This window comes from Clavelina lepadiformis, chromosome 4 (assembly GCF_947623445.1).
Source record: "Clavelina lepadiformis chromosome 4, kaClaLepa1.1, whole genome shotgun sequence".
NCBI classification, from domain to species: Eukaryota; Metazoa; Chordata; class Ascidiacea; order Aplousobranchia; family Clavelinidae; genus Clavelina; species Clavelina lepadiformis.
Genome location: NC_135243.1, coordinates 9,676,747 through 9,700,379, shown reverse-complemented (window position 1 = coordinate 9,700,379; position 23,633 = coordinate 9,676,747). Strand labels below are relative to the sequence as shown.

General features: G+C 34.3%; 5 protein-coding genes across 5 annotated transcripts; 4 read left to right on the top strand and 1 right to left on the bottom strand.

The window, feature by feature from the left end:
* The first annotated feature begins 4,888 nt into the window (after positions 1–4,888).
* LOC143453507 (putative di-N-acetylchitobiase 1) lies at positions 4,889–7,559 on the top strand. The gene has a single exon (XM_076954860.1). It carries the CDS (start codon positions 4,972–4,974, stop codon positions 6,094–6,096), a length of 1,125 nt encoding a protein of 374 aa, XP_076810975.1. The 5' UTR covers positions 4,889–4,971; the 3' UTR covers positions 6,097–7,559.
* A 27-nt stretch (positions 7,560–7,586) lies between these two features.
* LOC143453506 (di-N-acetylchitobiase-like) lies at positions 7,587–12,078 on the top strand. Its single transcript, XM_076954859.1, has one exon. The coding sequence runs from the start codon at positions 7,590–7,592 to the stop codon at positions 8,739–8,741; it is 1,152 nt and encodes a 383-aa protein (XP_076810974.1). The 5' UTR covers positions 7,587–7,589; the 3' UTR covers positions 8,742–12,078.
* Positions 11,996–13,816, top strand: LOC143453505 (di-N-acetylchitobiase-like). The gene has a single exon (XM_076954858.1). It carries the CDS (start codon positions 11,996–11,998, stop codon positions 13,160–13,162), a length of 1,167 nt encoding a protein of 388 aa, XP_076810973.1. The 3' UTR covers positions 13,163–13,816.
* Positions 13,794–21,028, top strand: LOC143453504 (RNA cytosine C(5)-methyltransferase NSUN2-like). The gene is made up of 19 exons (XM_076954857.1): positions 13,794–13,934; positions 14,044–14,118; positions 15,237–15,290; positions 15,559–15,653; positions 15,989–16,093; positions 16,372–16,477; positions 16,666–16,737; positions 17,029–17,113; positions 17,310–17,446; positions 17,529–17,662; positions 18,083–18,246; positions 18,482–18,644; positions 18,724–18,852; positions 18,961–19,059; positions 19,318–19,450; positions 19,515–19,598; positions 19,757–19,895; positions 20,029–20,068; positions 20,340–21,028. Exons 2-19 carry the CDS (start codon positions 14,068–14,070, stop codon positions 20,701–20,703), a joined length of 2,154 nt encoding a protein of 717 aa, XP_076810972.1. The 5' UTR covers positions 13,794–13,934; positions 14,044–14,067; the 3' UTR covers positions 20,704–21,028.
* A 15-nt stretch (positions 21,029–21,043) lies between these two features.
* Positions 21,044–22,407, bottom strand: LOC143453508 (uncharacterized). Its single transcript, XM_076954861.1, has 2 exons — positions 21,497–22,407; positions 21,044–21,235 (listed from the first exon to the last, which is right to left on the bottom strand). The coding sequence occupies exon 1, from the start codon at positions 22,360–22,362 to the stop codon at positions 21,946–21,948; it is 417 nt and encodes a 138-aa protein (XP_076810976.1). The 5' UTR covers positions 22,363–22,407; the 3' UTR covers positions 21,044–21,235; positions 21,497–21,945.
* Between the last annotated feature and the right edge of the window lie 1,226 nt (positions 22,408–23,633).

The following is a 23,633-nucleotide window of genomic DNA, read 5'->3' as shown; positions in this document are numbered from 1 at the left end:
TGCAAAGTTGGTAATCAGCTTTTCAAAAAATTGGACATATCTGGTACCAGAATCATTTTTACCTTTACTCTGTTCCAAAAGTCTCGGTAAATGGACAAGTTGGCTCTGAATATCATGTTTAAAAATTTCTAATTTTTTCTGAAATGCATGAATTGCTGCGATTAAATCAAAAATAGTATTTTTTCTCCTTGCAGTTTTACATACCAGTCGTTGAGGTGTGACATCATGTCAGTTAAAAAAACCAACTACAGTATCTCCATTTTTTCATCATCTCTTAAAAATGCCGAAAATGCCTGCGTTAACTCTTCCCTAATCAACCAAAATCTCTCCAAACCTCTTCCCTTACTTAACCATCTTATATTGTTGTGTACAAGTAAATCTGTATAAATTGCATTGTTTTTGAAAGCCTTGCTAATGTTGGGCTTTACCCAGAAAGAGCGCTGTCGAAGGCTATATCTCCTTAGTGGTTTTGTACTAAACTTGTATAAACATTGTTTTATTAACAGAAGATGGCGCAAAACGCCAGCTGCTCCGATTGACAAACGACCTATTAACAAAAACCGCGAGAAGACTAGTTTGAGGTACCACTTACACACTCGCTGATTAATTCAATAAGCAGTAATAATAAAACTAATGATGACCGATTTCATTTGCATAAATAGTGAGACAGGTAAGGTCCGAATTCAACACTGAAAAGGTCCGCATTCAGACTGCGGTCCGCCAGTTGAGTAGCCCTGCTCTAAATAGACTAACAATTCAAACTTGCAATTCAATTTGCTCCAAAGATACAATATATTTGAAAAAGTCAAATGCTTTTTCCAATACGTAGTTGAAAAGGTTTGAACTATACTACGTGTAAGCAACTTAACAAAGAAAGAATGATTCCCGGTGGTCGGTCAACTCAACCCCGGTCAGTATGATTTTATTTTATCTGTTTTATTTTATAAGGGTAAAAGAAAGCAATGTTGTGGCATAGTGGCTGGCGATGAGGTTCATATGACAGAGGTCTCTTCGAATTTTGCTATTACTTGACTTTTTTTTGTCTAAATTTACTTATTGTCTGATTTAATCATAAAACATGAGAGTTTGGGTCAGAGGGGATTAGTTTTAAGCGAATTAGACTTTGTAAAAATGTGATTTTAAGTTGAAAAACAGTGTTTATTTAAATTCGAAGCGTAGCTTAGTAATTTTGTCACGAGATGTGAGAGTTTGGGTAAGAGGGGATTAAATTTAGGTTAACATACACTTTGCAAAAATTAGTACATTGTTTGAAGTTGAAAATCAGCATACATTCCAATTCATTCACGTTTACCGTATTCTTAATTTCCTACTTCGGTAAACGGCGGCCGGTAAAATAAGTGGCTACTTCACTGGCCGCCGTTTAACGAAGTAAGAAAACACCAATTGCGTAAAACACCAGCCGTTTTCCGAAGTAGCTTTTTCCAAAGTCGGTAACTGGCAGTCAATGAAATGGACGCTGCCTTATTATTTTTTCAAATTGCAGAAAAGGACTACTTCACTTCTCCTTTAACTGCTCAAGATCATCCCATGGGTAATTGCAACCAACCACTCCTTCAAGTAGTGATGCCGCCTCAGCGAGACTTTGTCTCCTCAGCTTTTGCAGTATTTGGGCAAGTACAAGTTGGTGGATGTATGGCGACAGCATTCCTAGATCAATTGAACACTTTTTTAACAACAAAGGTTCCTGACTGACAATCCACCCACAAATCGAATCGTCGATCGAAGTAAACCTGTATTAAGTTAGGAGGCACCCGTTACTCAGTTAGAGAAGACGAAACCAAGAAGGCTGATTAAAAAAATATTTATTGTAGCACAATAGGGGAATTTTTGTTAAGATCCGTGAGGAATTGCGGAAACAATAGGAACGTATGTTTGTTGCTTTTAAAGAATTGGGATGATAAACCAAATTTAGAGGCTTGAGTATTACACTATAAATCTTATTTTTTTTACGACCAATCTTTATACATTTTAATAGTATATTAAGATTTATTTTTCTCATTTTCGTCCAAATTATTAATTTAATAGTAGGTCATATCATTACACTTGTCTTTGCAATAGTTTAGCAATTTCTTTTCTTTCATCTGATGTTCAACATCGTCATTTGAATTCAGTAATTCAAGATACATGTTCAATGTTCATTATATCTTCACAAGTGCATTCATTTAATGATGTTTTATGTATGAGTTGAACTTTCAAGTTACGTACGTTTAAGATGACAAAGACCTAAAATAAGACGATAATTTGGGAAAGCTCGAGCTATAGCCACATGTAGAGCCTTTTCATCATCAGTTCCAATCATAAGGCGGTCAGCACAGGGTTGACAAACTGCAGACAGGTGGGAAAAGAAGTCCATGTATGTTGCTATGTCAAACTTGTGGTGAAGAAGCTGTTGTTCATTCATTCATTTTATTTTTCGTCTTCAATGTAGGGGACGAAAAATTGCGCTGACGCCGGTGATCGCAAACATATTACAGTAGTAGTTATTGACAAAAATTTTCACAAATTGGATGGACAAATGTGACAAGATCTCGAGGGCGAAAACGTGCATTGCGGACCAATAAAAGAATCTAACAAAGTTATTAGGGTCAGCATGGCCACCAATCTAAATCTCGATCTCTGCTCGCTGGTAGAACTGCGAGCTTATAAAACTTGAAACCGATGGAGGAGTCATTCCATGTATAGCTAATAATCAACCATTTTTTTTTTAATTTGTAACCTCATAGTGTAACTTGTCATAGATTTAACTTGTCATGTAACTTGTAACTTGTCATAGATTTTGATGGTTTGGATATATGTTGTAGAGCTTCCAAAATTTTAAAATTGAAAAAAAGTTTTTTAAATATCTCAAGCTCAAGTTTTCTATTTCTTACAATGTGAAATTTCCACCACTTGAGGGATATTAGGTTGTGAGCACTGGTCACGCTTAGTAACTTATTCAATATCTCTATTTCTGAAGGTAGAATAATGAAACAAATGTCATTTTTACCATTTTTTAGGTCAAGGAATTCATTTAAGCAAATTTCCATGTCGTATGTCGAGACTGGATTTTCCATTTTCACCAACATAAAAACCAAAAAAAGAGAAAGGTTACTTGCTGTTGAAGAAGAGATGAGAGTAGAATTATCTAATGTGCGACCAGACATTGAAAGGATTTGCGCTAAAACTCGAGCGCAATTTTCGCACTGATTTTGTTTGAAGTGAACTTCAATAAATTGATCATGATATGATCCGGAGCTGTAGTTAGTTCTGTTTTTGCAAAAACTCTTTTCAAAAATATTTTTATTTTATGCAGAAACTTTTTGGTTTGACTGTGGGTGCCACCAAATCTTTTGGTGCCGTAAACCAAAAAAAGGTTGGGAACCACTGGACTGGTGGGTAAAGGGACTGGTTGATTATATATGGAATGACTCCCGATTGAAAATTTTCGACAAGAAAAACGCAGCATTTCATAACATGTGCAGCGAGGAAAACAATGTGAGATATATTTAGCTAAAGCCGACACATTTAGACATAAATAAATTAAAATAATAATTGTTAAAGTTAAGAAGCGGGCATTTCCAATAAAGGCTTCTTATCTGCACTGATGCTGCAAAACAACCTGGAAACGTACTAAAAGTTATTCAGAGAAAGTTTCCAAATATCAAACGACAGTTAAAGTGTTTGTCAAAAAAACAAGTTCATAAACTTCAATCAATAATTAGAAAACACTTTTACAAGAAATGATGTAAAGGTATTAAAAAATACCACCCAGGCCGCTACAGATCCATGTCAAGGTTTTAATGACAGTTGTTCATTAAGCAACAGAAACACTCGTTGGCGGGCGCACCCCACTTACTTTTTTGCTATGTAAAGTAAGTGTTTGACTGATAATTTTTGTTTACAATGCTAGTTATTTATATATCATTCGACAAAATTTTTTGTAATTAAAAATTAAAATATTTTTATGTAGTTTATTGAATATATATATGTAGTTTATTCTTTTAGGTGTTGTCTTATCAGATACAGTATATAAAATTTTCTGTCTGTATTAGACATTTTGCATATTTAAATCATATTGTTGTTTGTAATTTATTTTAGTCAAACTTTAAAATTATTATGAAGTTGGCCTACACTTGGTCATGCAAACACAGTAGAAGGTTAGAAGCCACTTAATATAGCTACGGATACTTTGATCAAATGCTTTTTATGATCATTATGGAAAGTTCCAAAATTTTTCCGAACAAAAAATCTTAATTTTTAATAACCAAATATTGAATGTTACACCACTTTTTACACTTTCTGCTAGGCCTATAATTTTTCATACATTCATGTACATGTTAAACTTCATTTCGTACTTCACCTTGTCTGAATGCATGTTTTTTGGATATGTGTCTCGTGTCCCATATGACAGTTAACATCATTTCTTTATACATCACAACTCATGGTTATGGTTCATGATAAAACATGAGGCTGTGCTGAGCTACAAAAGACCAAAATATTTATTTGTTTCGTTTGTTGCTAATCATGTTAATCGAAATATAGTTACAGCAACTTCAGGTATTATTTGACCATTTGGGTATATATTATTACTATGACCAAACTAGTTTGCTTTCACGATGATCATGGTCACATTACGCAGATTCCAAAATATGTATAAGCTAAAATTTTAATCCTTGTTTATAGGCTATATTGATACGACACTTTGTTATTGTATAAAAGATATTTATAACATGCAATTAACATCCATTACCTACTAAAAAATATCTTTTTATCAAATATTATAAGAAACTCAAGGTATTGTATAATTTATAGTTTTGAATTTTCTGTCTTATGTTTTATTGTTTCTGCTGCAACCTACACAAAATCAAAATGTTGTTGTTAATATTAGAGTATATTGGTTTTTGTTTAGGTTCGAATTGAAAGCTCATATATTATATATTAATAATTATAATATTGTAAACGTCAATAAAGATGGGACTGGAAGCCCATTGCCTTAGACTATTTGTTATCTCTATGGTTTTCTTAAATTGCCTTACCAATACGAATGCACAATGTCCATGCAGTTCTGAAAAACTGTGTGAACCAATCCCAAAAACATCTGCAAAAGAATTGGCAGTATTTATTACTGTTACTGATGACAGCTGGAAGAAGTGGAATTGGACTGAAATCACTACTATTATCCTTGTCGGCAATCTAGACCAGTCTGAAGAATTATACTGTTATGCTCGTTCTAGAAACGTTCGTGCAACTACTTTGGTTAGTGCTGATGTTTCAAAACTTACTCAAACAGCATATCGTAAGCAGGTTTTAAATTCTTGGGTGACACAGTTGAAGCAATATCATCTTGATGGCTTAAATCTTGATCTTGAAGGGAATGCATTTAATCAAGAAATAGTTGATAGTGTAACAGCTATTACACGTGAAACACGCATGATATTAAAAAGTCTTAACCATGCTTTTACAGTTTCCTTCGATGTTCCTTACTCCCCAGACATAGTGGGATGTTTGACTGGATTTTGTTACGATTTTGTTGCGCTGGCAAATTATACTGATTATCTCATAGTAATGGATTATGATGCCACCCTTGATGTTCTTGTTGCTAATGCAAACAGTCCATTAAACCTCATTACCCTATCCTACCATTTGTACATAACTAACCTTTCAATACCTGCCAGTCACTTGGTTATGGCTGTTCCATGGTACGGGTATGATTATACATGCAGTAAATTTTATAATAGAACAGGCTATGATTTATGCGTAATTCTTGACAGTCAAGAATCTCAGAAAAACTTTGCTGACATAATGAAAGTTCTCAACAATGACACTGTTCAAGGTGGATTAAAATGGGATGAAAAATCCGCTTCTCCTTACTTCACTACATTAGAAAATGGAGTTTACCACCAGTACTGGTTTGATGATGTTCAAAGTTTGAAAATGAAATATGAACTTGGTCTTAAATTAAACCTTGGTGGTTTTACTATGTGGCGTGCTGAAACACTGGACTATTCATCGACTGATCTTAAGATAAAAAGTGAAACTGCAGCGATGTGGAACACACTATCAGAATACGCATACTTGTTGAAGCGTAACAAGTAGTAATTGTTAAATATTTTCAACCTGGCTTGAATTATGACATTTATACATTGTGTAGTCACGTGCTTGGCATTATGTAGAATGCAAATATCTAAGCATCATTTTAATAATACTGTCGCTGAAGTGATTAGCAAGACAGCATTTTAGTACTGTTTTTGTGAATGAATATTTCCTTCAGAAAAATATTCCGGGTTTTACCTCATTCACTATGTTGTTGTCGTTGTTATTGGTTTGGTTAGTTAATTATAATCTCTTCTGCCTCAGTTATAGTGTTATTCGTGTTTTGTTAATTTTTTATGCAACTGTTTTTTTCAATTTCAAATTAATTTTTTGATATTAGGCATAATTGTTTCTAAGTTTTGATGCAGGATTTTTCTTTTTGTGTGGCCAAGAATTGATCGCTGTTAAGTTGGCGTTGTTCACTCACTATTTTTAATAAGAAAACTATCTTTCGCATCTTTTGTTGTTTTATTGGTGTTACAATATGCAATGATATGGCAAAAAATAATTTTATAAACTAGTTTCATCTGTTTTGTTTTATTTTAGAAAGAGAATTTGAAACGCATGATCTATATTTGTAATGAATTATGTGTGCAATGTCAAAATGAATACTATACTAATTACTGTATGCACTAACATTGTGTTCCCATTTAATAGCAACATTTTTATAGTTATGAGTATTATAGCTAAATTCAGTGTAGTTACAATATATACATTAAATAATTTAAATTCATATTGTTTGTAAAATTGCTAAAGAATGTGCTAAGTTTTTGTGGTGGTGTCTTCTTTAACAATCTATCTTCAACTTCAGCCATCTTCAACAATCACCACAATACCAATGTTTTTCTGCATTCCATTTACTTATGCCAGTGTATAACCTACAATCTAGGTATACCTCTTTGTAATACACTCACGCATTCTCATACGGATGCTATGTCTAATTGTTTCTGTTAGTTAGTGATATTTGTGTAATAGAGTGCATAGGCAGCTGTTTACCGCTTACTTTGACCCTTTCAGTTTTATTACCCATGCTGTGTGACTATACTCTTGCAGGGCTTTTCAAACGTTTTAGTTCTGTGACCCCATTTTACAAAAGGTCACGACCCACAGTTTGAGAAGCCCTGTACTATTGCAATCAGTCTTATTTGAAAGATTTGTAAAACTCCTTATAGGGAAGTTCTTTGAAATCGCATTCACTGCAATAAAAATGATCCCAATGGGAAGTCTTTTTGTGTCATGATTATTCATAGCTGAAGTGATTTGTGCTTTATTTTCCTTTGTGTGTGAGAGTTTTGCCTTAAATACGTTTAATAAATCCTTCATAATAAGGTTGAAACCCTAGAGTGATGCATTTGTGATTATCCATGTTGTTTTGACTACCATTGCATCTTTGATTTATTGAGTTGAGTTTATTGAAAATGACCCTCACGTTGAATAATTTTTCATACAGTCCCTTTTTTCTCTAGTTTTGTGTGCTTTATGCAATTACAGGTAAAATGTCAAATTCTCCGTTAGGATTGCTAAAAATAGTGGTTGTGGTATGGTGTTTTCCAGTTTGTTTTGCACAGTGTTTGTGCAACTCTCCTGATTTGTGTAGTACACCTTTGAAAAAGCACACCAGAGAAATAATTGCCTTTGCAATTGGCAGAGAAGATGGATGGAAAAAGTGGAATTGGACTGAAATTACCACAATAATTGCTGTTGATAACTTGGATAGTGCTAAAGAATTGTATTGCTATGCTCATTCTAAGCAAGTTAGGGTAACCTCTCTGGTACGTGCTGATGTGAATAAACTTACTCAACATGCTTATCGTAAGCAATTGCTGGATTCATGGCTTGATACAGTTAAAAAATATTCTCTTGATGGTTTGAATCTAGACATTGAAGGAAATGCCTTCAACAAGACTTTGGTTGATGCCATTACCGCCATAACTAAAGAAACACATCATGCTTTAAAAAATTTCAGTTCCTCATTAACAATTTCCTTTGATGCCCCACATTCACCTAATGTTGGAGGTGGCCGTGGATATGATTTTGCTGCAATTGCAAAATACACTGATTACATTATTGTGATGGATTACGATGCGATGGATAGCGGCATTTTCGCCAGTGCAAACAGCCCTTATGATGTAATAGCCAAATCCTATCCATTGTTCACAAATGAACTCGCCATCCCTAGCCACAAATTAGTGATGGCAGTACCATGGTATGGTTATAATTTTGAATGTGCCACTTTCATTAATAATTCCAATGAAAACTGGTGTGTGTTATCTCAAAGTAAAAGGCAGGAATTACTCACTTTTGCTAACGGAAGTAAACTCTTCAACAAGAACTGGTCACTGACTTACGCTGGTATGATGAAAGTGCTAAGTGGTAATACAGTTCAAGGTGGGTTGAAATGGGATAAAAAATCAGCATCTCCATATTTTACTACCATGGAAAATGGGACTTATCACCAGTACTGGTTTGATAATGTTCAAAGTCTTAAACTTAAGTATCAACTAGCTCTGAAATTGAAGCTTGGAGGGCTGTGTATGTGGCATACAGCAATGCTTGATTATGACTCAACAGACAAAAAAGTTAAAGCTAGAACCACAGCCATGTGGGATACCATATCAGAATATGCAAGAGCATTAAAACAACTTTAATTGTATGTCAGAAACCAGACATTGAGACATAGTTTCTTTAGTTGTATAACTGTTTACTTTACTTAAACTCTTTTTTTTGAAACTCTCAAGATGTTTTTTGCGAAGTTTTCCCAAAATTTTCAATTTCTTACAGACTGTGAGTAACTTTAAATATCACCTTCATTTTTTGCATATTTGCAGGTTTAGATCATTGTGTTTAGTTGAATTTTTTCACAAATCTTCTTTACACTTAATTTTTTGTGCCCAGGTGGTTTATGCACAATAACATGTTAGATATCAAGCCACGGTTACACAGATATTTCTTTGTAGATAAGTTTATTGTTGACTTATTAGTTTGAGTTCCTTCATTTTCAGGTATATGTATCTATATATTAGATTTAAATTCTAGCAGTTTGCCATTTTTATGGTAATTTGTTAATCTAGAATTTTAGGTAGATGATATTTTGATTTTTGGTTTCTTTTCTTTGAAATGTTCTAGTTGTTTCATTGTGGTTTTTGACTACGCACCTTGCATCTTGTCTGTATTTTATACACATCTGAACCTTGCAATAGTTCTAAGTACCTCTTAATGCTGTTGTAATTGTCACTGTTTCTAAAGTTAACTTTGTTTTTCATACTAAAGAGGGGGAAAAAGGCCCAGTTCTAAAACATTGATACAAATGGTATTTTCAATACAGTAGTAAGTGAAAGACTTGCCAGTGATTATATCTAGCTTGCAATTTTTCAATGTTGTGTAGCACAATTTAGCCAATATTGCCAGAAATATGTTGCAAGTTTGCCTTGTCTTATGATGCATGTAGTGACGTCTTATAATTATGATATCCCAATGCAAAATTTATAAACTTTACAGTTGGTGTTGGATAGAAATATAAGTGGGTACCGAATAGAATTTATCTTGTGCAGGCCATAAGCTGTGGTTTAACAGGTTTCATTGTCATGATAGGACTTCTGTGGGTTAGTTAGGCTTGAAGTAACTTGCAGTTTATGCATTTATACTGGGAAAGTTGGTAGTGTTGTATTGGGGTTCACTAATATTATTAGTCAAGTTCTCCAAATCTTCCGTCTAGACCAGTGGTTTTCGCAACCTTTTTTGCTTGCGGATCGGTAAAATTTCAAAATAAATTTTGCGGACCGGTGGGCCTTCAAAAATCAACCCAAAATTTAATTACGACAAAAATATCCAACTCAAAAGCAAAGAATGGAAACTTCAATTTAATGAGAAATTTGCTGCTGTCTTTTTGATATCATACGTGTTACATGTGGTTCTATTAAAGTTTCTGCAAGGCGAAGTACAGAGTTGACTTCCTCACGATATCTTTGTTTGGTCTTGATGAGAGATAACGATGAAAAGCTTTTCTCCGGTTTCATTGCATCGTTTGAAAGTATTTTCGCGCAGACTGAGCACATGGGCAGCGGTACTTATTCACTGCTAGGAGCAATAGTGAAACCAAGCTCTAAGAACTTACTATCATACTACCTTATGAAGTCTCCTTTTTGCTTGTTCCTGCGTAATCCATATCAGCATTGCATGATCGTTTCAAGTCATGTTGTAAATCTGAAGTAGTAGTTTTTTCCTCTGTACTGTTAAAGCTACTACTAACTTGATTTTCACTGTTGGGTTTCTTTTGTTGTTAAATTTTGTTTAAAAGTCTTTCACAAACAATTCACATACAACTGGTCTTAAACAGTTGGACACAACACTTACAGCATTGTGACGTACGATAAAGTACAAAATCGACCATGAGCTCTATGTTGCGTGACAGAGCTGCAAATTACGGAACTAGCAAAGTTCTAAATCAGTTTAAAATTTGATGTTTTATTTCTTTAATCAATGGACAAGCCTTCAACATCTTGCATTTTGCAATTGAGATATAAAATTGTAATATATTGGCGGACCGGCAGGAAAGTTGACGCGGGCCGGCGGTTGAGAACCACTGGTCTAGACAATATTTTCAAAATCTATATGGGTTTATATCAGTCAATCCTTAATTTGTGGTGGTGACAATCGATGGACTTCATTATATGGCGTATTTTAGTCTAAGTTGTTGGCGGTAATCTTGTACAGGTAAAATACATCGGTGTATATTTGTTGTGAAGACATGCCAGCTTCACTTGTATATTGTACAATATGTACAACTCTTAACCTAAGATTGTTTTTTGCTAAAAGTGATTACTGTTTCATCTTAGAGGAATCACCACTTTGCATCATTTTGAAATGTAAATAAGCTTAAGCTACACCCACACTTGAATTTTACTTCAATCGACCGTATACCATATCGACTATTGATTTTACACAGTGATGCCATCATCATCATCAATGACATCATAAAAAGTGTTATACAGTATTTTGTGGCTTTATACGTCACAAAACCTTTGACAATAATTGCTTTATCTTGTTGTTATGGTCGTATGAACAATTTTTTTGTTGGATGCTTACTTCATTTGTGATTGTGAAGTTTACTTGTTTTAGCACTGGTGGCTTGACCCTTCAGTTTGTGCGTCTTTGAACAAGTAAGTGTACAACTGTTTCTGATGCATTGATATTTACTTAGTTTGCCATTTAGCACATTTGCTCAATTTTTTGATTTTTGTGTATAATTTAGCATACAAGTTTGCAAATTAAAGCTATCAATGAAAACATAGTTACATATATCATGATATTGGTACATAATTAAATTCACTGTTCAATCACCTTTTGTGCCACTTACCATACCTTTGTATTTCTGAAAAAAAAATTCCTTAGAATTTAGAAATTTGTACTGAAAGTAGTGAATAAAAAATAATGTTACAATTCTACATGCATCCCGTGTTGAAGCTGGAATTCTGATTTTCAACTGTTTCCAGTTTTGCTTTAATGACTTCCTTGTAACTTCTAATTTAGGGGATTTTAGAACAAACGTAAACATGAGTTTTCTTTTGTGCGTAGTGGATCAGTACTACGTACGTTTGTAGTAAAATATTCTTTTAATTCATGTTTTAAACTTCAATTTGTTGCCAATGCCAATTGCAAATAAGCCATGTTAACTAAACTGCACTATTATAGCTCAAAATATTGATGTTTTTCATTGTCTGCTGTTTTCACTGAGAGGGCAAATTGCTACTTTGGAAAATTTTAAAGCACTACTACCAGTATTATAAAATCGCTTGCAGCGGGATCATCTTAATCTGAAATAATGCTTAAACTTTCATGTTTTTCACTTTGGTTATAGAAACCTTTTAATTTAAGTAATTGTGAAGTTGTATTAGAGAAACCAATGGCAAGTTTTCCGTTTACAATTCTCCTATTTATGGGTGTAACTGGTCATATTTCAACATCGTTTGCTCTTTGTCCATGTAGTTCAGCTGCACTGTGCAGCACACCTGTAAGACAACAGTCCAGAGAAATAGTTGTTTTCGCAATTGTTACTGATGATAACAGTTGGAAGAAATGGAATTGGACTGAGATTAGCACCGTTATTGCTGTGGGTAACCTGGAGAAAGCAAAAGATTTATATTGCTACGCACATTCTAAAAACGTTCGAGTGACAAGTTTAGTTGATGCCGACGTCAAGAAGCTGCTACATCCAAATGACCGAAAACAGATTGTAGATTCTTGGATCAATACGATCGACAAATATTCACTTGATGGCTTGAATGTTGATATTGAAGGTGCAGCCATCAATCAAAGTGAAGTTGATGGCATAACTGCTCTCACACGTGAAACGTATTATGCATTAAAAGAGCAAAATCCATCTTTTACTCTTTCATTTGACATTCCATACTCACCCTATGTAGGCTCTGGATCATATCCTGGTCGTAGATATGATTTCTCATCTATCGCCAAATACACCGATTACCTTATTGTAATGGATTATGATGCTATGCAAAGCACAACATATGCAAGTGCCAACTGTCCACTTGATTTATTGATAGAATCCTACCCGTTGTACATCAAAAATCTATCAATCTCCAGCGATCATTTGGTAATGGCAGTACCTTGGTATGGTTACCAGTTCACCTGTGCTGAATTTCATAATGCTTCTGGTGAGAATAGGTGCATTTTGGATAAAGCTGAAAGGAAGGAGCTCCTTACTCTTAGTAATGGTATAAGAAAGCGTAAAAGTAACGGACAGCTTATTTATGCTGATATGATGAAAGTACTAAGTGGTGATACAGTTCAAGGTGGGTTGAAATGGGATGCAAAATCCGCTTCTCCTTACTTCACTACGTTAGAAAATGGGACTTACCACCAGTACTGGTTTGATAATGACCTAAGTCTCATGTTAAAATACAAGTTAGCTTTAAATTTAAAACTAGGAGGTCTAAGCATGTGGAATTCGGCAACGCTTGACTACTTTTCAACGGACCCAAAAATTGAAGGTGAAACTGCTGCTATGTGGAATACTATGAGTTATTATGCAAGTTTATTGAAAAAACTCTAAAACTTCTGGTTGTTCAGTAGGGTCAGAGAAAAATTTATCAAAAACAACCTTAGGTTTTTGTGATCGGCATAATGATTGTTTGTCAAGATTTTTGATATTGTTTACTAGTTTTTGCAAAGTGTATTATTTTACAGTTTGGACCTTTTTTAAATCCAATTTCTTCAAATCTGATATTTCAATCAAATGTCCAGTTGACATAATATTTTAATTTTCACTTTTCATTCTTCATGTTTGTGCAGAGTTTATGTTTTAAACATGCATTATATCTACTTGCCTTGTTAAATTGTTATACTTTTGTTTAGTTGTCTCATGATGTATTAACTTTCGTTGATGAGCATTTTAAAATAACTCAGAAAAATTTTAATTTCCCAATTTCCAAGTATTTTTTATGAAGAGTTTGCAAGTTTTTGCAAAGCAGTTTGTTATAGTCGAGTGCACTATGACATTGTATTTATGTGTGCATTTTCTGTTTTTTGATTTTGTAATGTAACTAATGTTATTGTAAGAAGTTGCTAACTTTTTTGTATAATATGCAAAAGTAATGATGCCAAACTACCGGTTATGTAAATGTTTACTTTTCTTCAATAATAATGTGTGCATCAATTATTGTATATAAATGATCTAAACTCTTGTTGAAGGAACCTTAATTTTAAGGTTACACTAAGATCTGCCATTTAGTAAACTCCTTTAGTTCAGATTGACCCTTGAAATTTACAAACTGCTTCACAAGTTGTGTTTGGCAAGAATTTTCACCAGACTGAACCTATATACGGTAAACTATAACATATTGAGTGAGATTTTCATTTTTGCTTAAATTTCAACAATTTTACCTGTAAAATGTATGAAGTTGACAAAAGAATTTTAAAAATTTTATTTTGAAGATATTTCGACAACATCTGGCAAAAATGGGCAGACGGCGCAAGAAATTCCAGTTAAAGGGGGATAGGAAGGACAAGGTTTGTCATAACGAATATGACTATTTATTGTTGTAGTAGCTGTTGGTTGGGCTGGGATGGTTTCAAGTATTTTCAAATTCTAATTTCAATTTTATTAAAAAGATACAATATTTATCTTATTATTAAATATTTTCAAATGTAGCTCTGTAACAGATAAGTCTGTTGTACACTGGTACAAGTTCTTATCAAGGTAACGGCTACCACAACCACTGGGCTTTCGTCAGTCGCTACTGAAATGACTAACATGGTCAATTCCATCATTAAATAAAATGGAAACAACGCGTAAAACTTTAACTGCTGGCTGGGATGTCTACTTAAATACTTGTTCATATGCCACAATAAAAAACACGCCTGTAAAGGCTGTAATGTATCCCAGCCAGCCACTTCTTCTTCTTAAAATCAAAGTCAGCCACCTTAGCATGCGGCACCATCCAATCAACTGTGGGAGAGAATGAAATCAGAGTGACAGCCTTAGGCCCTAGCAAATAACAACTTACGTGTTAGCGAAATAAAGAGCACCACTAGAACAAAAACATAAAAAGACAAGGAAAAAATTCACTATAGTGAAGAATACATGCACAATTAAGAGGCGAGAAATAAAATAATTCAAAAAAAGCAAACGGTATGTTGTAGGGTCTGAAGTAAAATATATAGTTATAGTTCATTCGATGCTTTGCGTGGAATATATTTTTATATTCTGTTTTTCATCTAATAATACTTACGGTAAACATTTTTTGGCCAGACAACAGAAAATATGTGGCCACTAGCATGACTACACAAATATGGTCTTTTTAGAAGAAAAATGTGTCATTTTCCCAACAAGCCCCAAATGTTTATTTGTGTTGTACATTTACATTGTTGCCATTGTAGGTAGCATGAAATCTTTGACAAAATGTCTCAGTAGCGGTACAGTAAATTTTAAAAGCTGAACAATTCTTTAGACTGATTCCAACTAATCAACCCTTAGGTTGATTGGTTGGAATTAGGTTGTTAGGTTGTTCTTAAACTTATCTTTTTGTCATCTAAATATTCTGAATAAATAGGCATGCTCTGTCCTAAAAATTTTCTTAGAAGGAATAAATGAATCACAATAATGTTTGGTATATTTGTATTAACAGGGTCATTACAAAGATATAGTAAAAGAAAACCAGAAGTATGAGCATTATTACAAGGTACGCCTTTAATGGTTTTTCAAGCTTTTTTGTGCTGTTGACTTGTCTGGTTATTGTTATTGATTGGTTGGTTGGGTAGTTGGTTACTAGTTTGTTGTTGGATAGAAATTGCTTTCTCCATTACTCAGTACCATTAGTAATTTACATTTTGATCTGTGGAACATTACGGTGGCATTTTGTTCTTAGACTTGATAAAAAGGTAAAATTTCACCAAAACTGTGCATCTGAAATATATACTTCAATAATTTGCCACTTTTTGAACCTTTAGGAACAACAATGCTTTGACGTCAGTGAGTTTAGTGAATTTATCACAGCAATGAAGCAACCACTGCCTGCTGTTTTCCGAATCACTGGCTATAAAAAGTTTGTGTTAAATAACAAATTCAAAGCTATTCATATTTTGTGTATTTTCTGCTCTGCGGTGTTTCAATAGAACCACTGCAGAGGTCTAAATGTGGTCTGTATACAACTATACGTCAATGATAAAATTTTTATTTGACATTTATGAATGTTAAAATATGTGAAGAAGTCTAACCCTAAGAAACAGATGAAATAGCTTCATGCATTTGCCTAGAAATATCAGTATGTTGTTATGGAGCTAGAATGCATTGAGAAAGACTACAAACAGAACCAAGAATTGTTTGTAATCGTTTTGTCACAATAAAATGTTAAATATTGCTAATACATGACCCTTTCAGACATGCAAAGCAACTTTTGAAAAATATGAAAATGAATCACTTTGTTGACATAGCCAATTTGAAGATTAATAATGAAATCATAAAACCACCTGCGTCATTGCCATGGTAAGTTGGTGCATGTTCGTTATTTTTGTATTCCTACTGTTTTGCTTGTTCTTTAGTTCATGTAAATTGAAAACTGTGCATATTTTTGTTGTCTTTTTACCAATTTTTATTGCTGGGCATAGTTTATTGTAAGCTACAGTTTATTACAAACTGCGATTACAAGTGGCAACTGCTGTCATAAAAGTTTTTGCATGGGGTAAAGTCCTACCAAGGCTAACATCATGTGATTTTTATGTCCGTCTGCTGGAGATTATTTGTTTGTTTTGTTTCTAATCTAGGTATCCAGAAGAGTTAGCTTGGAAGACCAATCTGAATCGAACTCAGATTCGCAAAGCGCCACAATTAGAAAAGTTTCATGCTTTTTTAATTGCGGAAACTGAAAGTGTAAGGTCAACGCCTAAAATGTATCAAATTTTCCTCAATAGTGCATCTTGTGCTTTTACTTGTTTTATCCATTTGTCGTTTACTGTATAAACGATAAACATTACAAGGTTTTGGTGATGCAACAGCATTACATAATTGTGTTTTAATGTCTATTTACTAATTAAACACATCTTGTTCTGCATTACCAGGGTCATATTACTCGTCAGGAAGCAGTGAGTATGATACCTCCCTTGCTGCTTGATGTCCAACCCCACCATAAGGTATGTTGTCTCTTAGCAAATATATTGTGGTTATGACATAACAAGTCCTATTTTGTTATGAAGGAAGTTAATTGCTGACATGGCAATAAATTCTAAGTGATATACAACTGACTTAAAAATGACTGTCGTCAAATATTTTGTTTATAATTTGCTTCTTAATGACATTCATTGTATTTCTTTACTGACATTGAAAAATGTGTTTAAGTTCTAACTTAAAAATTTAGTTCATCCATATCGTTGCTACTATTGCTTTTCTTTGCTGCATAAAAATTTAAAAATTGTCACACAAAGGTGCTGGATATGTGTGCTGCTCCTGGTTCGAAGACTGCTCAGATTATCGAACTACTTCATCAGGATGACACAAAACCTATTCCAGGTATAACAGGAAACTTGTAGCTAACATTAGTAAATAACACAAGAAAATAGTACGATGTTTGATATGAAAATTGATTTCTTCTGCTCTTATTGTGATGAACATTTTTTGAAAATGTATACTTGGAAAGTTTCATGAGCTATTGAAGGGTCATTCATTTGCATGCATTTTAATAAATCGATTTTCCCATGTATTGTAGACGGCCTATGTATTGCAAATGACAAAGACAACAGGAGATGTTACATGCTTGTGCATCAGATGAATCGTCTCAACAGTCCCGCATCGATTGTAGTCAACCATGACGCCGCTACGTTTCCTGAAATTTATTTAAAAAATGTAAGTTTTATTTTTGTGTTTAATAACTTTAACAGTAATATTTTAGGAGAGCATATTATCATTATTTTCTCTTTCACACTAGGAAGATAGTTCAGAGACAGCTTTAAGATATGATCGTGTTCTGTGCGATGTGCCTTGCTCTGGAGACGGTACAATGAGGAAGAATTCTGATGTTTGGCTGAAATGGAATATTGCAAACTCCATTTATCTGCATGGGTAGGATTGAAATCATTGTTTGACTATTGACAATGAACAAGAGTAGAATAAGTAATAAAACCCAGAGTCAGCTTGAAACATTAGTTAATGCATAACTTGTTTAGCCCTCGGTCCTCACATGACTGGCTTGTGTACATTTGGATTATAACATGGGTCACCGACCTTCAGTTTGTAATTCCAAATGAGTTGTTGCAAACAAATGGCTGTTACCTGGTTCACAACAAACCATGATTTTATAAGAATTGCTATTGCTCTTCCACTAAACTGATTTTTCAAAATTTTTCAAGCAATCGTTTCCAAAATATTATGCATTACTCGGCAAATCATCAAAACTTTTAAATAACTTGTGATGTGGATACCTTGATAATGAGAATCAAGTCAAATCCAAGACTATCAGTGTCAAATGTTTTTCTGCATCAGAATTCAACTTAGAATTTTAATTCGTGGCCTGGAACTTCTTGCAACTGGAGGTCAGTTGGTATATTCCACTTGTTCTCTTAATCCAATAGAAGACGAAGCAGTAGTTGCTGCAGCATTAAGCAAATGTTCTGGTGCCGTGGAATTGTGTCACGTTCAACTTCCAGGTATTTTTTTGTCTTGATGCAACATATATCTGCCATCAAGTTATTGGCAAACGTAGTGTGATCATTATAATTACAACTTGTTCGTTAAACATTGCTTAATACACATCGAATAAAGCATGCTTAACAAATAAATACATGCGTTCTTGTCCTGTATACACTACCATGTTAATGTAAATTCTAAAAATGACTCTTTGCAAACATTGTAGCGCAGACAAATATTTTCAAAATTTTACAGATCTAAAATGGAGTCCAGGTGTGTCAAAGTGGAAGGTTATGGACAGGGGGCAAAATTGGTATGAGAAATTTGAAGATTTACCAGAAAACGTGCGAAATATTACAAAAACAATGTTTCCTCCTGAAAACGAGGAAATGGTGAACAAAATGCATTTGGACAGATGGTAAGTTTGCTTCAAAGTAAATTGTTTCAACTTTGAAATTTATCTACTTACTACTTCTGATATGTCACTTATTTTCAAGTATGAGGTTACTACCTCATCATCAGGACACTGGAGGATTCTTTGTGTCTGTTCTACGAAAAGTATCAAATCTTCCATGGCAGACAGGAGAGAAAGATGTTAAAAATCAGAATTCAAAAGATTCACCAAAGTTGGTCACGTCCTTTTCCAATCTTTTTTCATTTATACTGTTGATGAAATACGATGTGAAAGTAATGTTTATCATAAGTGTTGTGCTTATTGTTCTTTATTACTGCAGGCAACCACAGCGAAAGAAACCAAGATGGGGACCAGGTTTCAAGGAAGATCCATTTGTATTTTTTACCAAAGATGATGAATCACTAACTTCTGAAATAAGGTATATTTTGCACCGAAATTACGGTAAAGTATAATATACTCAGGGCAGTGCAGATGATGATGATATTTGTTCAAAAGTAGTTTCGTGAGACACTCTGCAAAATGTAAGCAGTTAAAAGTCTTAACAGTTTAGTTACAGTCTTTGGCAGCCGGTATCTATGAAATGATGCTGTAGGCATTAAACATAAACTATGATAAGCATTGAACTGTTTCAAAATAAAGTAAATAACACAACTAAATAAAAATGACTTTTCTACAGATCGTTTTACGGCTTGGGGACATTTCCATTTGACCAAGTTTTAAGTCGAAGTACCACCGGCAAAAAGAAGCATCTATACTTCGTTTCACACATTGTGAAAAATATTGTGGAAAACAACATCAATTTTCTGAAGGTAAGCAATACATCATACATCTTGGAGCATCATACCAACATCAACTAAATCTATGTGGTTGTAGGTGATCAATACCGGTGTGAGAACCTTTAGCAGATCGGACAACACACATGCCAATATCGCATGTTCTTTTAGAATAGTCCAGGATGTAAGTTATCAACAAGGCGATTATCGCATTACTACAATAAAAGTATATTATAATATATATACATGTATTTGGCCATAAACAAGTAGATATACAAAAAACATGGCAATAATAATTGTACGTCATTTCATTCATATCGTGCAACTTTGTTAATTTACCAGGGAGTTGAATGCGTAGAACCATCAATGTCAAAGCAGGTTGTAAAAATCAAAATCGGTGACGTCATCAAACTACTTGTGGAGGAACAACCAAAATTTAACACTCTGTCAGACGAGCTCAGAACAAGACTTTCGGAAATTGGTATGCCCCCAGTGCTTACTTACAATATGATATTTGAACAATATAAAGCTGGTATGAGAAAATAGCTGCACACCTAGTTACCACATCATGCTAAGGCAATATAGCATTTGCTGGAGATTCCTTTATTTTTCAGACTCCGGAAGCATGATCTATAAGTACGTGCCAGATGACGAGTAAGTGATGTAATACAATATTACCAACGGTATTATCATAAGTAATGCGTTCTTATGTTTTTGAACATGAGAATCGTTCTCAAAATATTTCTACTAACCATTCCTTTAATAACGCATTAACCCTTCGTGATACTGTAGAAAAAATAATTTGTTTTTGTGCGTTATTCTGTGCAATGTGTAACAATGGTTTTGAATCCTATATGAGTTCAATGTTTCTGTTCGCTGTCTTCATTACTTTGCCTTTCGCGCACTAAATATATTCTTGTTGCAGCAATGCGGATGTGTCTTGTGACCTGCTCATGTGCGGGTGGAAGGGTCACGTCTCTTCCCGCCTCTACATGTGCAAGAACGAGCGGATGCACTTCCTCAACATGGTCGGGCATCCCGTCCCGGAACATCTTCTCCCAAACAAGAATACTCGAAGGACTAGGGCGGAAAATGGTCAGGGGAAAGATAAGGAACCGGGCGATGATGAGGATGGAAACAGCATTATGCAGAAAAGCGAAAATAGTGACGTCAATCGTGATGAGAAGGAATCTGTCGATGAGAAGAAAGAGCATTCATCACAAGCTGAGCAGAAGGCTAACGATATGATTCCAGAGACAGCTTCGGAAGCACTAAACGAACAGACATAAACAGCTGTTGATTAAGAACGTCCTAAAATTTCGCGTCGCAAGACTTGTGAGGTGCTTTGGTTGTGGTTTTCCAATTTCTTTTTTCAACAGTTTTTAGTAACACGTCAATAATTTAATCACTGCCATTTCTATCGACAGTTAACTCACCCAATCCAGTAAGTTCTAACCACGATGAGTTTTTACCACTTTAGTTTTAAAAATCAGTCACCAGTTTTCAAATCACTGGCTTCCTCCACTCACTGCCCGTTAGCGTTTTATTTGGTGCTACTGTGATCTGAAATTTTGTTTTTATGACATTTGAAATAAACAAGCCTTGTGACTGCCACTCGTCCATCAGCTCGTATTCTGACTTTTGCAGCAAACAATGCAGCGCTTTAGGAGCGGTTAAACACCAAAAAATGCCTTAGAAGTCTTGTTTGTTTTATTATACAGTCAATTTACTACAAAACTGATTACTCAAAATATCCTCCATCGGGCTCTCTGAAATTTTGCACTGTTGAATGCTTTGGACTAACATTCCATACGATGCCATCTAAAAAACCGTGATTCAAACTTTTTTAACAGAGGTGCAAAATCTACAGCAGAATTTATGGCCTAAAAAACAATTTTAGCTACTTTCATAGCAATTTGTAGCCTAGTTCTGCACGCGACCAGTGACATCCAAGCACACCAACTGCTAGGGTAATTTCCAGGCTAGAAAACAACACCAACCATGACGCCTTCTGATTGGTCTAAACAGGTTTTTTAAAGCCCTGCGTAAGACGTCCAACAAAATCATAGAGAACAGATTTACCTGTTTTACGGTCTCTTTATGCTTGAAGTGGCTGCAGATATTTTTCGGAAACCTACAGTGAAATAGATGTATTTCACAACCTTTGAGCCTTTTTGTTGAAATTAAATGAAATACAGTACAACCTTCAAGAAAGACGTAGCAGTGTCAGACTATTTCGCAGCAATACCCATCAAAACGTGATTAAGTTTAGCACAAGCTTTGATACAAGTTTTTACACGAACTTTCTAATTCATTCCATTTAAAACGTTAGCCTTGAAATGTACGTACTGGTTGTACTTTAGCACAAAACGAAATATCATATAGTACAGCAGTAAATTTATTCACTTCTACGTTTTTTTAGAATATGATTGGTATAATGTCTGAAATACAAAAAGTAGCGCACGGCTATAAATTTAGGTCGTCTTGTTGAATAACTAAATTTCGATATTCTTTGAACAACTAAAAGTAGCTCAATTGCTGCTTGGTTGTTCAGCGTTTTCTTGTTTGATTTCTTCTGACACTTCTTTAAATTCGTTTTCAATTTTTTCAACCAATTCTTCGACCCTGACCACTTCAAGATCTTCTTTTAATTTTTTCATTTTCTCTTCGTAATCGGGAGCTTCATTGGGAAGACACGGAGGTTGCCAATTCGGATTATCTGTGGGATCCGCAAAAACTGTCACTTCTTCGAGCTTCAGGAACTCATCACCTTCATCAAAAACAAATTGTTCTCCTGATTCCTTGGACATGTATTCCACTCCCCGGTATCTTGGAATTTTGATGATTGTGTCTCCGTGCAACATCAGCAAGATGGTGATAAATCCGATCAGGAGAAGCACAAGGTTACCGGGATCAGCGATTGCTCGACCTACAGCATTAGGCTGCATTTCTCGGCAATCGCTTTTATTAAATAATGTTAGCTATAAAATTGAAAATATCTAAACATAATAATGCATAAGGCTATTACAAAATTATACAAATCGACTGCTACGCTTAAAAATGATCGAAACAAATTTTTCAAAAAACTTTACTAAAATGACAACACTAATAGCCTAATAAAAAACTTTGCCTTCTTCTAACAATCTTTTGTACAAAACATATTTGATTTTGGTTCTAATTTATTTACAGGCAAAAACATTACACGTTAAAATTTCAAAGTGTTTAGGTATGAAGCAATATTTCAAAGAGTGCAATTATAGCCATGACAAACTATAGGCGAAGTGGCCTGCGATCTAGTTCAGTGCAACTGTGCAAACATTTCTCTATGTTGTTGAGAATAAGTACCTCGGTTGTTCATAAGGTATGCAGTCAAGCAGAACTTTATACAAGTAATCAAAATACTCTAGTACATTATTTACATTAACAAAAACATTATAATTAAATGCATGGCATAAATAAAATTCACTGTATCATCTACCTTCAATTGTAATCTTATGCAGTTCGTCATGTTTATGAAAGAAAATTACCAACTACCATGGTTCATTTATTAATGAATAGGAAGTAGACAAAATGTTAACATATAACTCCAAAACTGAATAAACGACGACTGTTAACTGGGCCATAAAAACATATTATTCCGAAGTGATCAGTTTCGAATGAAAAACTATAGAAACAAGATTAAATAATGCCTACTTGAGTTCTTGTGGCTCACACTAAGAGATATGGATCGATATTATACAACTGCTAACTTATACAACATAAAGTAAAATCATATTTTTCGCGCAAACTTGCGCCAAATGAACAAATAAAAAATCTCTACCACAACTACTGTTTGTCACTTGGTAATAAAAATCGGTCTTTTCAATGTTTATAAATAATGAAATAGGCTACGTTTTCTGAGCTATCTGTTTACTCATGAGAATGACAAAAAAATGTTTCGATTTTCGTGAGTTCTATTTTCTTAACAATTTTGTGGGTTGCCATATTGGAATGTACCAACAAGCACTAACTTAAAAAAATTCATTCTTTAGTCACAGTTCTAACAAATGTTTGTGATTTATACCGAATTTCTTTTTACACAATGATTTGGATGACAGTGACTAAGTCACTATTTGGTTTAAACAGCCTACTTTCGTAGCCAGTGATGTAGCGTGAATCTTGGACGCCTGGAGCAGCTTGAACTATTGCGCCCCTTTCCACCATTCAAGGAATAAATAAC

Coding starts and splice junctions, on each gene's coding strand:
- LOC143453508 (XM_076954861.1), bottom strand. CDS start 22,362: ATGCAGCCTAATGCTGTAGGTCGAGCAATCGCTGATCCCGGTAACCTT.
- LOC143453504 (XM_076954857.1), top strand. CDS start 14,068: ATGGGCAGACGGCGCAAGAAATTCCAGTTAAAGGGGGATAGGAAGGAC. Junction 17,663..18,082: donor AACTCCATTTATCTGCATGG/GTAGGATTGAAA, acceptor TTTCTGCATCAG/AATTCAACTTAGAATTTTAA. Junction 18,247..18,481: donor GTGTCACGTTCAACTTCCAG/GTATTTTTTTGT, acceptor AAAATTTTACAG/ATCTAAAATGGAGTCCAGGT.
- LOC143453505 (XM_076954858.1), top strand. CDS start 11,996: ATGGCAAGTTTTCCGTTTACAATTCTCCTATTTATGGGTGTAACTGGT.
- LOC143453506 (XM_076954859.1), top strand. CDS start 7,590: ATGTCAAATTCTCCGTTAGGATTGCTAAAAATAGTGGTTGTGGTATGG.
- LOC143453507 (XM_076954860.1), top strand. CDS start 4,972: ATGGGACTGGAAGCCCATTGCCTTAGACTATTTGTTATCTCTATGGTT.